Source organism: Lepidochelys kempii, chromosome 4 (genome assembly GCF_965140285.1).
Source record: "Lepidochelys kempii isolate rLepKem1 chromosome 4, rLepKem1.hap1, whole genome shotgun sequence".
Classification (NCBI taxonomy): domain Eukaryota; kingdom Metazoa; phylum Chordata; order Testudines; family Cheloniidae; genus Lepidochelys; species Lepidochelys kempii.
The window spans coordinates 119,316,349-119,329,840 of record NC_136383.1 but is presented as its reverse complement, the minus strand read 5'-3'; the positions used below and the strand labels follow the sequence as shown (position 1 = coordinate 119,329,840).

Below are 13,492 nucleotides of genomic sequence, written 5' to 3'. Positions count from 1 at the left end.
GGACGTCAATGGGAGTCTATCATTCTACTTCCATGGATCAGGCCTTTTATGTAAACAGTGAGGTAGGATTAGACATCTTTCTGGGAATAACGGATTGTCCAGCTAATGAACACCAAATGCTTTCATCCTGTTGACCTGAATTTGACTTAGACAAGCTGCAGCTGCCAGTTTTCTCTTAGAGATCAAAATCATACTTCTGCCATATGTAGCCAGTATTTTTGCCTTGAGAGAGAGACAGCCAGCCAACTGTGTTACAGAAAAGTGCCTGAACATTTAAGGAGATACTGCCAAACATTTTAAGTCCAAAGATCTTAGCTAAAATAGGTGCTGTGAAACTAGGGATGGCAATATAGTGTTTTAGATGGAACATTAGCTCCTGGCATTGGTGGACGCCAAACTCATTTTATGACCAGGCTATTAACTTTTGAAACCATGACCCAGTTCACATGACTGGGCCCAGGAAATAGAGTTCATACTTTCTTCCCAGCTTTCATTTGTGTCACACCACTATTAGACTAGAGCCACAGACAATATTGTGTTGGAGAGAAATGACAAAGCAGCCTCTGACCTTTTATTCTCCCTAGAACCAAATCTATTCCAATGCAAAGGTACAGCAGTTGTATGGATCGTCAGATATGTAAGTTCCAAAGGATACTCAGACAAAGTTTAGGAAAATGTTTTGTCATGGAACACCTTCACTGAGCTGTTAGGAGCAAAGTCAAATACCTGTTTCCCTTTATATGTATGTATTATGGACTCATTATACAGTGGCAAAATGGATGAGGTAATATATTCTATTGAAACAACTTTTGCTTGTGAAATAGAAAAACTTTTGAGCTCTACAGAGCTCTTCTTCAGGTCTGGGGAAAGTACTCAGAGGGTACATCTACACTGCAATGTAAACCGAGGGTTAGTGGGACTCAAGTCAACTGATTCTGGATTAGAGAACCCAGGGCTTGAGCATCTACACTGATCGTTAACCCTAGCTTAAGAATTTTCTAACCCAGGCTGGAATCTGGGGCTCTGGTGTCCACATTGCAGCACCTGAGTCAAACCAACCCTATCCCAGACTCCCTGGCACCCACCCAAAATGTGGCCACTCTAGCCCTTTGACCATGGTGCACTATGGGAAAACTTGGCTCCATGCTGCACATTACAAGAAGTCAGAACAATCCACCAGCACATCCTGCCAAATAGTCATTTTGGTCAGTGTGCTCCCAGCTACTGGAGGCAGCTACATGGAGGAGGCACTTTTTGAAGAACTCCTCTTGCTCGTGTGTCAGGAAACAGGCAGAGCTTCCATGAGATGCTGATGGACATTTCGGCAGTTTTCTGACCCACCAAAGGAACCTGACACAGTTTATTAGGGAGCAGGAGGAGGGGTACCCGAGCATGGCAGACAAACTGAGGCTTCTCAGTACAGCCCCGATACCCCCACCGGCACTTCAGGAGCAGGGCCACAAGCACAAGTGGGATCACATCATCATGCAGACCTGGAATGACCAGCAAGGGGTCTGGCACTTTTGCATGAAGAAAGCTACATTTCTGGAGCTTTGTGAGCAATTTGTCCTGACCCTCCCGGCATAAAGACACATGCATGAGGCCACCCATGCCAGTCCAGAAGCAGGTAACTATAGCCGTCTGGAAACTGGCTACCCCACACTGCTACAGGTTCATTGCAAACCAGTTTGGTATTGGAAAGTGGTTGTGGAGGTTCCTGAGGCAATCAGGTGTGTGGTTTACTCCAAAGTGACTGGGGCCATTGATGGGACTCATGTGCCCATAGTTTGCCCTCCTCAAGGAGCACATAAACCACAAGGAGTACTACTCTATTGTTATGCGGGTCCTAGTGGACCACAGAGAGTGATTTATGAATGTCAATGTGAGTTGCACTGGGAAAGTTCATGAAGCCAGGGTTTTCCACCAAATGGAGTCTACATTCATGGACAGGCTGGGACAATATTCCCACCAAATGACATTGTCATAAATGGAGTTACTGTCCCCACTGTTATTCTGGGGGACCCTGAATATTTCCTTCTGCCTTGGTTTATGGAATTATATCCTGATTTCAGAGGCCCTGGCAAAAGATGCTCTAATTACATTCTCAGCAGGTGCAAAATGGTTGTTGAAGGGACTTTTGGCAGACTGAAATCCCATTTGAGATGTTTATAGACCCATTTGGATGCCAGTGTCATCAGTGGTGTCTGCATTACTGTGGCTTGCTGTGCTTTTCACAATCGTTGTGAAGCCAGATGTGAGCCATTTCCACCTGAATGGACCTATGACAACGAGGGACCCCTGAATCAGTATGCTCAGCCAGAAAGCACACCTACCACAGCGGAAGCTGGATGCACCCAGGTACCAGAATCCAGGGATGTTTTGTGCTCCCACATTATGGACTTGCATGGTGCAACGGAAGAGGGGGAATAGTATCTTTATGAATAAGCTTGTGGTGGGGGGTTGTGAGGAGTGATGGTATGGAGGCTTACTGATTGTGAAGAGGGGTGGAGTTTTTGGGGAGGAATTTTCTGGAATTTTAATGCCATGTAATGTACTTTTGAATGACAAGACCACTTATGAAATTGGTGGGGGGGAGCGTGATTATTCACAGTATGGAATGATGTAAGGAAGTGACTGAAGTATGAATTGCTATAGATAACTATACTGAGGGACAGTCTTTGCATACTAATTTCTAATTGTCCCTGATCATGTGTTTACCTTTATTATTTTGGTTACACATCATACAATGTGAAGCAGTAATAGAAATTAAAAAAAAAAATTCTTCACATAAAAAAAAACCTTTATAAACCTGTATTAGAAAAGTAAAATATTCACCCATTCACAGGTAGGCAAGCTCCTATTACCACACCAAAACACTAGTAACAGAACCTTACAGAAAAAAAAATACCTGCATAAACAGTGAAATCACGTACAAGACAGACACCCCCTACCAAGGCACGTCCTATGGCCACCTGTTCTTCTTTCCCCAGTTGCCATGCATGCAACACTGTAGGAGGGAGGTTGGGACATCCACAGGGGAGCGGATCAATATGGAGGATTGCATGGGGCAAGGTGCCAGCCAGTGATGGAGTCTTTCAAGCTGCTTCTGGACTGCAGCTCGGGGTAGCACACAGGGGACTCAGGCCATGGCAGAGGTGATGCAGCGGGAGCCACTATTTTTGCAGTTACTAGTGATATGAGCCACTCAAACAGCTCTTTCTGGTGAACTCTGTCCTCCTCCCTTAGCCACCATTCCTGGGCTGAAGACCTCTCCTCAAGCTGTGCAGCCAGGCTGACCCTTTCTCTTGTCTTGTGGTATGCCTTTCCTCCAGCCGTACGTGCCTCTGTCTTTGGTACTGGACCCGCTTGTTGGTCCTCTCCAGAACTTACGTTTGAAGTTCATCATGGAAATGCTTCCTCTTGGAAAGGTTGATGAAAATACAATGTCCCAGGCTTCTACTGCTGTGCGGGCAAACTGTGGAGGTACTGCAGCCAATAGAGGTCCAGGGGCCTGGAAAGGACAAGGCTCGGAGGATTATTGTCTCAAATAGCTCAGTGCAGGAACACAGAAAAAAATCCTTGTGGAATTTCTAGGACAAAACATGGTACTTTTATAAAATCAACTTCAGTATATTGTGAGAAGGATGCTTCTGACCACAGAAGCTCCCTGGACACAGCCCGGTTAATGGCAGCAAAAAAATTGCAGTCACAATGGTAAATTAAAAATGCAAATCTGCTTTTTTGATTTCAGAAAATTGCAAAACTACTTGGGTTTGTGGTTTACAGCTCCCATCAGTGGCTGTGCTACAAAAGCTTTTTCTATTATTTCCAGGCTTCCACATTTTGAAGGACATAACAGTCCTTGTGGTTCCTGACTGGCAAAGGAAGACGTTACACCAAGCTGCTGGTGGGAAACCTACACTTTATGCAACAGACGTATTCAAACATATAGTGACTAAGTAGCACATCTATGAGTGGCGTGGGCTGGTCAGCTACCAAAGTCGCCCTGGAAAATACGACCACCCCCAAAATGTGACTACCTATCTAGAGTTCCTGCTTCAGGAAAAGTTTGCAGCTATCAGCACCCAGGATTGGGCCAGAATTCATTAGGGAATCAACAGAATGCTGCCTTAGCTTCCACATGGCATAGCCTGTTATTACTGCATACAAACACAGAGAAATTCACAGTCTTTCTCCTCCCCACCCACCGGCACATTTCTGGACAAAATGTCAAAGCACAGGCATGTTTGGGGCAAATGATTTTGTCACTTATGCACTACAAGGACTACCTGTAATTGAAATGGACTAGATTTGTGAATAGAAAACACACACACACACACACACACAGAACTCACTGTTTCCAGGTGACCCAAAAGACTGTAGAATGGTTACAGAGGAGCATACTTACAGGTACGGCAAGGTAAGGTTATTATTTTTAAGAAAAAGGAATGGCAAATGTCTGTGCCTTTCCAGTCAAAATAAATTTTAAAGGTGTTCTGTACTGTTTGAATCACCTGGTCCTGGTCACCTTTCTGAACCCCTGTGGTTGAGTGGAGGAGGAAGGAGGGGAAAAGCCACGCCACTGGCATACAAACCACCAATAGCAGATACATGCTGCTAACCAGGGCTTCTCATAACTTTTGCCTTGGTTCATAGAGCAGAATCTGCTCCTATTACTGTATTAATAAACATTAAAATAGAGCCAGAAACTTACTGAGCTTAGGGTCAGCTTCTGTCCCATCTGCGTCTGCTGCAGGTTCCGCAGTGGGCTGTTCCTTGAGGAGACCATCAGCTCCTCCAAGAATGGACCCAGAATGTGCTGCTCCTGCTCCAAAGCCTGCTCTGGAATGGGTTTCAGCAACAGAGTGAGTTCATTGTCCCCAATCCTGCTGCTGGTTCCCATCAGTCCCCATGCTAGATTCTGGGGCCAGTGTCTTTATTAAGGCCATGAATTTTATCTCTAGCAAAGTTATGAATTTAAGCTCCCAGGCTCATCTTTTGAAGGGGAAGGGCAAGGACTGAGACCTCTCAGTGAACAAAAACTACACACTTGATCAGTATGCTGATTGCTTCAGGAATAATGTTGAAACTTTTGTAAAGAAAAAACTCGAAGGAGACCCAACACTACAATTCACCCAGGAATTTAACGATATCATCAAATCCTTCCCCAAAAAACTTCAAAAAAACCTCCACAACCTCATCCCCCATAAACCCACCCCAAGGATCTTCTACAGGCTTCTCAAGATACACAAACAAGTGAACTCTGGCAGACCCACAGCACTCGTACTGGAGAATTATCAGGACTTATAAAAATCATCTCAAACCACTCACCACACAAAATATCAGTTTCTTCCAGGACACAACCAACTTCCTCCAGAAACTCCATAACATTAGCAACCCTCAGAACGCCATCCTTGCCACCATTGATGTCACTTCCTTATACACCAACATCGCTCACCATGACAGCATCACGACCTGCCTCAAATATCTGCAAGACAATGGTCAACTCTCAGATAACCACTGCAAACATAGGTAAATTTGTCTATGTCTTCACCCATTCAACCACAAACACTTTATCCAAACCATGGGAACAACCATGAGTACTAGGATGGCTCCCCAATATGCCAACCTCTTTATGGGCCACCTTGAAGAAGAATTTCTAGACAACACACCACAAAACCAAAGTTATACATCAGTGATATTTTCATCTTCTCGGCAGAAGGCCTAAAATTCCTCAGATTTTAACCATAACTTCAAACAACCACCACCCGTGAAACTCTCTAGAACACTCCCACACCAGCAACAACAATAAAATCCTACAGACAACTATATAGCATACAAGATCACCAGCTCACTATGCTTACCTCCACAGAGCCAGTAACCACCCCAAACACACTAAGAAATCTGTTTTCTATAGCCAGGCTCTCAGATCCCACAGAACATAATCAGAGAAGAAACTCCAGGATACATACTCAAAACTGCCTTCACAAACAAGGGCACTCCACCAGAAAAGCAGATCGCATCATCAAACAGGCCACCCAAATACCCCAAGAGAACTTACTTCGATAAAGAAAAATACAAGACCCTCTGATTGCACACCCTTAAGTTGTCCCCTACCACCCTATACTGGAACCCATATGGGGTGTCAAACAACTAAAATCCATACTCCATGGAGTCAATGGAGACTCCATCCAGAAAGAAATATTTTTGAACTTCATCTTCTGATCTTCAAACAGCTGCCCAAACTCACCAAACTCATCATTAGAAGCAAGGTCCCCACAGAGCTGTACCCACCAATTCAAAGCAGCACCAGACCCTGCCTCTATATAAATCCATGGTATGCCCACATCTTGAATACTATGTGCAGATGTGGTGACCCTATCTCAAAAAAGATATATAATGGAATTGGAAAAGATTCAGAAAATGGCAACAAAATGATTAGGGGTGTGGAACAGCTGCCATATGAGGAGAGATTAATAAGACTGGAACTTTTCAGCTTGGAAAAGAGACAACTAAGGGGGGATATGATAGAGGCCTATAAAATCATGACTGGTGTGGAGAAAGTAAAGAAGGAAGTGTTATTTACTCCTTCTCATAACACAAGAACTAGGGGTCACCAAATGAAATTAATAGCCAGCAGGTTTGAAACAAATAAAAGGAAGTATTTCTTCACACAATGCACAGTCAACCTGTGGAACTCCTTGCCAGAGGATGTTATGAAGGACAAGACTATAACAGGGTTCAAAAAGGAACTAGATAAATTAATGGAGGATAGGTTCATCAACAGCTATTAGCCAGGATGGGCAGGGATGGTGTCCCTAGCCTCTGTTTGCCAGAAACTGGGAATGGGCAACAGGGGATGGATCACTTGATGATTACCTGTTCTGTTCATTCTCTCTGGGGGCTCCTGGCATTGGCCACTGTCGGAAGACAGGATATTGGGCTAGACAGACCTTTGGTCTGACCCAGTATGGCCATTCTTATGTTCTTAACAGATGCAAAGCCTGCAGACACATCTCCATTAGTGAGAAGTTTTGATCCACTTATAACATACCTCTCAAGATCCACGGGACCTATGCATGCCTATCACAATATGTGATGTACCTCATCCAGTGTACTAAATGCCCCAACACCAACTAAATGGGTGAAAACAGACAATCACTATATGCTTGAATGAACGCACAGAGAAAAAATCATAAAAGATAAAAACACCATATCACCCATGTGCAAACACTTTTCACAAAACCACCACTTCATGTCGGACCTCTCCATCCCTAATCCTCAAAGGAAACCTTCACAACACCTTCAAAAGATGAGCCTTGGAGCTTAAATTCATAATTTTGTTAGACACTAAAAATCACAGTCTTAATAAAAGGAGTACGTGTGGCACCTTAGAGACTAACAAATTTATTTGAGTATAAGCTGTCGTGAGCTACAGCTCTTTTTCCTTTTGAGTACTCCTTTTCTTTTTGTGAATACAGACTAACAGGGCTGCTACTCTGAAACCAGTCTTAATAAAAACACTGGATGTATGGTTTACAAGAACAATCTGTAACACCCTAGCTCCCTTTTTTATCCTATGACTGCAGAGTTGTTAATGGTCTACATTCACCTTGAGTGGTCCTTTGAAATGTGTTAACTACTTAAACTAAACAATTTGTTCCACCTTGTATTTAGCTGTGACATTGTGACAGAGTACTGGGAACCAACAGCTGAATTTAGTGGATTAGAATGGGCTGGCGGAAGACTAATGAGAAAATTGGTCCATTAACACAGGAGGTATAATAAGGTACAGCAAGGGAGTACAAGGGAGAAAAGGCAGGCTTGCAGAACTGGGAAGGATCTCTTCTATCTCCTCTGAGAGAAGTGAGGAGAAACTGAATAATAATTATGGTGTATGAATCAGTAAAGTGGTGGAAAGAGCAAGTGTAAATAAACTACACAGGGATGCTTAGCAACTAAAGGTCTCTGAGTCACTTTGGTTACCTTTCCCAGACCTGAAGAAGAGCTCTGTGTAGCTTGAAAGCTTGTCTCTTTCACCAACCAAAGTTGGTCCAATAAAACATTACCTCACCCATCTGGTCTCTAATAGCCTGGGACCAACACAGCTACAACAACACTGCAAACAATCATTGTACAGGGTCTTATTTATAAGCTTTTAGCTTTGGCTAAAAAAAAAAAAAAAAATCACATTAGGACTCCATATTATCTCAATATAAAGAAACTTTTGTGATTTCTTTTAAATGCAGTAATAACTTACATGGTCCTGTCAAGAACCTGATGCTACCACTGCAGCCCTTTGGGGTGTTGCAGGGAATGTGCATTCACTTAGGTCCAGCTGCTACAGTAGGAGCCCTCTATAGAACTCTGGCAGTGATGGGTTCTCATCCAGCCAAGCCCTTCTGCATACTTCTCCCCCTTTCAGTACGCCAGAGAACAGACCAACCACTCAGGAGCAGCAAAAGAAAATAAATAAAGAGAAAATAAACAGGTAGTCCCAGCTAAGACACAAACCTCTTTTTCTTCAGAGGGGCCCTGCATGGGCTGAAGTCCAACTCAAAGTCCGCTGTTTCTCTAGTAAGAGCTGTAGGATACAGTCTTCCCCCTTCAACAGAAAGAACCTGTATTCCTTTTAGGCAAGGGCATGAGCTCTGCTGGCTACCAAGCCACTTCCTGAGAGCTGAGATGCTCAACACTCTGTCCCCGTCCCCAGAGCTGCCCATTACTGAAATGAGTTTCCTCCTTTTAAAATCCTCCTCCACTTTTGGCATGACTTACTGATGTGGCGGGGCAGGGCTACTCCAGCACAGAGCAGCTCCTTTACCCTTTTCAGGCTCGTGTGGGGTTCATGCGCCCTGTCACAGGTGCCAAAAAGCTTGAGCTTTGTATACAGAGCTGTAGCTCACGAAAGCTTCTGCTCAAATAATCGGTTAGTCTCTAAGGTGCCACAAGTCCTCCTTTTCTTTTTGCAAAGACAGACTAACACGGCTGTTACTCTGAAACCTATACAGAAAACGTGAGACTACTTACATTAATAGTTAAGCACTTGCATAGGTATTTGCAGGTTTGGGGCCTGTGCATGTATTTTACTGCAAAGGGCTTGATCTGATCCACATACAGAACTCTTGTAGCTTTCCGTGGGAGTTCCACGTGCACAAGGCTTGCAGAATCCATACCCAAGACTAAAACGTTTGGCTAGTTTTAAAGAGAGTCCCTGACAAGACAGAACAAAGGCAGTGGCCTTAGAAAATTCCTGCACATGAGGTAGGAACGACGGTGAACTTCACTGAGAAGGGCGGCTCTTATGTTTTAGACACTGGGGCTCAGAAGAGCTAGGTTCAGTTCCTGGCTGTGCCCCAGGCTTACTGTGGGTATGTCTACACTGCAGATTGTCACCCGTGGCTGTGCCAGCCGACTCAGGCTTGCAGGTCTTGGGCTAAGGGGTGTTTAATTGCGGTGTAGATGTTCGGGCGTGGGCTGCAGCCCAAGCTCTGGGACCCTCCCACCTCGCAGGGTGCTAGACCCCAGGCTCCAAAACAGCCCCTCAGCCCAACTCAACCAGCACTGGCCAGCAGTGGGTTTTTGATTGCATTGTAGACATACCCTGTTTGACCTGGGGCAAGTTACCTTCTCTTTCCGTGCCTCAGTTCCCCAACTGTATCTTAGCAGGGTTCTCTAGTTGCCATCGTAGTACAAATAATAATAATAAAAATCACATTATAAAATGTGAATTATAATGTGCATAAGGCATTACTAAACATAGGCTAAGTAAGGGCAGAATCTCAGCAAAAAAATTACGTTCCAAAGCTACGAAATCAAGGCTTCTGTAGCCTTTAAAAGGCTTTCATATCAATCAGCCTAACTTTCTTTAGCTAAATCATCTCTTGGGAGAGTCTGTTCCAGCACAAGAGACTATTCGCAAAAATAATTAACAGCGATGCAAAGCAAAATTTATTTGTGTAAACTTCAATTTCCTTACAGTAGAAACATATACAGTACAAGCATAAGTAGTATATCAATTTTTCAGCAAAGTGTACCTGTATAATGAAAAACTAATTTGTACCATGACTTTAAAAAACCCTGTAAAAATACTGTGAACTTTCAAACTTCTTTTTCTGCACACTGTTTTGACTTTTATATATTTAACTAAAGCATTAATTCTATAAGAATCATTTACTATATTCCAGAATTGCATGACCTAGGTGTAACACTCTATAGCCTGCTACCACTTTCATACCATTTTTATATTTACAGATTTTCCCCACCTGCATTCACATATAATGTACAAGCTCCAAGAACAAATAAAGGCTTTGTCAATGCTAATTTCACATTCAAAGAGGCAAAGAAATGCAAAAACAAACAAAAAAAAGCTCAGCTTTTGGTCAAAGTAGCTTAGTTCTGCTGTGTCAAAATCCTGCTTATAATCATCCAATGGCAATTTCTCCTTTTTAACCATGTTTTCTCACTGTTGATGGAGTTATGGACTTTCAAATTACAGGACTGACCCTGCCATCAATGGCAAAACTTCTATTAAATTTAAAGGGACTGGGATTGGAGCCAGTTTCTATAGTGACACCCCAGAAAGAGTCATAGAGTTTAAGGCCATCACCATTAAGAGGGACCACCAGTTCCAGTCTGAAGACCTGTATATTGTTTATTGTTATCCTCAAAATATATTTTAACAAAATTACTTTGAAAGTAAAATCACGTTTGTTTTCATTTTGTAACCTAATTAAATTTAGCTACTATGTACAGACATGGCTCAGGCAATCAAGTTAGTCCACCTTGTCATTAGTCAACAGGAAGTATAATTACTGCAGCTGTAAAGGAGGTATCTGATGTTTCAGAATAAGTGAGTTTAGTTATGGTGTGAGCTTCCTCAGTTTGATTTACATGACAACTTCAGGTTCTATGTTAAACAGCAAGTCATCATTTCCCCTTCGAACTTCAAGTAGTAGAGGTGACTCATTCATCACAGCGTCTTGCAGGTCACTGGAGGTCATCAAAGGACGTCCATTTACTTTGACAATGATGTCTCCATCTTTGATGCCACCTCTGCATAAGCAAGATAAAGCAAGGATTAAGCTGTGTAGTCAAGGGCATTAAATTCACCCTGTATAGAAGACCAGCACAAGGTCTATGCAGCACTTATTTGACGTAAGTGGCACATAAGTTTTGCTCTCAGCCTTTCCTTAGAGTTGATTTTCACTCAGGGTGTTACTAACTACAGTAAACTGTAATCTCGGCAATTTTCTAGAATCAAACACGAAGCATTAGAGCTAGGCGAATAATGGATTTTTTGGTTTGTTAGCAATTTCAAAAAGTTGAAAAATCATTTCAGAATGGATAAAAAATTAAAATTCTGAATTTTTAGTGAATTACACAGTTGAACAAAATTGCTTTTGCTCAGATTTATACTTCATTTTGACAAAATCAAAATGTTTCTTTTTGATTTTGACAATTTTTAAATATATTTCAATTTTTAAAAATAACAAAGAAAATTTTGAAACAAAAAAGTCATTTCAAAACTGAAAAATTGAAATGAGATGTTTTGATTTATTTGAATTTTTTTCCAAACTGAGTCATTTGGCAAAATCTACACAAATTTGCAAAATGTTTTGGCATTGCTGAATCTGCAATCTTTGAAAAAAAAAATGTTATATGAAAAATGGTGCCCATCGAGCATTGAATTGAAGATCTGTCTTCTAAAACAGTGAGGACAGATAGAACACAAATCTAGTTTTCACTAGGTATTGTTTTCTCAAAACTTCAGTACCTATAACAACATAGACATGAAAGATACCTTTCACCAGTGAGTCTTTCTAGTTCATCCAAGATTGGACTGTCCCCGTAATAACACTGAATGCCCTGAGAAGAAACAAATTCTACTTCTAAAAATTCTAAAGTGGACGGTATGTACTGACCAAAATGCTGGTCATTAATTTTCTCTTTGCCTTCAAATATTTATCTGAATGACTTTTAGTTCATCCTCCAATTTTCTTATTAATTCCTAGAAAAAGTCTTAAAATCTGATATGTAGAAAGCCTGAAAAAACAATCATTCATTCCTCGAAGATGAAGTGTTGGGGCTTAACAATATTAGTATGAAATGAAGTTTGAAAACTGAGCCTAGTCTGTAGAAAATTCAAGCCAACGGCTACTATATCATAATAATAAGGAACATATGAAGACATTTATTCAACAAAGATTGGCAAGCAGCATTTATTTATATTAATTTATAAATATTAAATTTATAATAAATTTATTCACACTTAATTTTCCCTTTCAAATACAAATATGGTTACATCGTTGTTCAAGCATGTTTATTTATTTAAAAATTCAAACTAGCTAATACTTTAAGATGTTGCCCTTAGCAATGATATTATAAATATTTGACCATTTTAAATGTTAATAGAAATTCATCAAAATATTTTAACAGGTATTTTACTAAAAGGCCCAAATTCTCTTTGAAAAGCAAAAATGATATAAAGCAAGAACATGCAAGACCTTGAATATAAACAACAACACTGCCTGCCAGTTTCTGTTGGATAAGTATCTTCAACATGAAGAAAAATTATGTTTGCTTTGGATTCCACCTACCTCTGAGAAGGTGAATTTGGAACAACTTCATGTACATAAATTCCACTGCTCACATCAGGAAAATCAGGATTACTGAGTTTTAGTTCTTCCACAAGGCTAAGAGAAGATAGAAATATTGAAATCAGTAATTGTTTCAAAGTGAAATAATTTTCAAAAGCACATTATTCTTGAGTTTTCTCTTGAATAAAATAAGTGTAATAAAATACATTACTTAACCTAAGTATGTATCCACAAATCATCTTGCATTAAAATTGCCGGAATGAAAAACACTCTCTATATCAGCAGATTTTTTAAAGGAATCAGATTTACTATCATGCATCCTCAATGGCACATGCCATAATTATTCTCTTGTACCTCATGCAGAAATAGCTTGTTCTGTTATTGTTGTGCTTTGTATTGTGGAAGCACCTAAGAGCTCCAGTCATTGACCCCATTGTTCTAAGTGCTGTACTAACGCAGAATGGAAAGATGGCCCAGGGAGTTTATAAGCTGAGTAACATTCACACTGGCGATAAGGCAAACATTTGCTAATAGTCCAGTTTGTTTATTCTGGCATTTCATTCTCATTGTGTCCTCAATTAAAAATACAACACTTTTGAAAACTCCAGTCGTAAACAGGAGATCTGTGTCTGGTCCACAGCAAGACCAGACTCCCGAGTTTTTCAAGAAAAATCTTGTTTGGGAAATTTTACTCTGCTTTCAAGTGTTCTGCATTTGGCTTTTTTTAGAGTAAGGAGCCAGTGTAAAATACAGATTGTAAAACACCTTGGCCCCCGAAATGTTGGAGGATGACTGACTCCCAGGCTTAGGGTACAGAGTTGCTTCAAGCCTCTCTCTGGGTGTGAAGACTTTCAACCTCAGTCGCATGGATAGCTGTGCTTCAGTCTCCTAAG

General features: G+C 41.3%; 1 protein-coding gene across 2 annotated transcripts in view; it reads right to left on the bottom strand.

Moving 5' to 3' along the window:
• Positions 1 to 9,983: 9,983 nt before the first annotated feature.
• The window catches only part of HTRA3 (HtrA serine peptidase 3), a 40,579-nt gene continuing 37,070 nt past the window's right edge, over positions 9,984 to 13,492 (bottom strand). For both annotated transcript variants that reach the window (XM_073342620.1, XM_073342621.2), the window contains 2 exons: positions 12,600 to 12,695; positions 9,984 to 11,055 (listed from right to left, as the gene is read on the bottom strand). In XM_073342620.1, the coding sequence (XP_073198721.1) occupies positions 10,890 to 11,055; positions 12,600 to 12,695 (262 nt within the window). In that variant the 3' untranslated portion in view covers positions 9,984 to 10,889. The remainder of the gene's footprint in view (positions 11,056 to 12,599; positions 12,696 to 13,492) is intronic.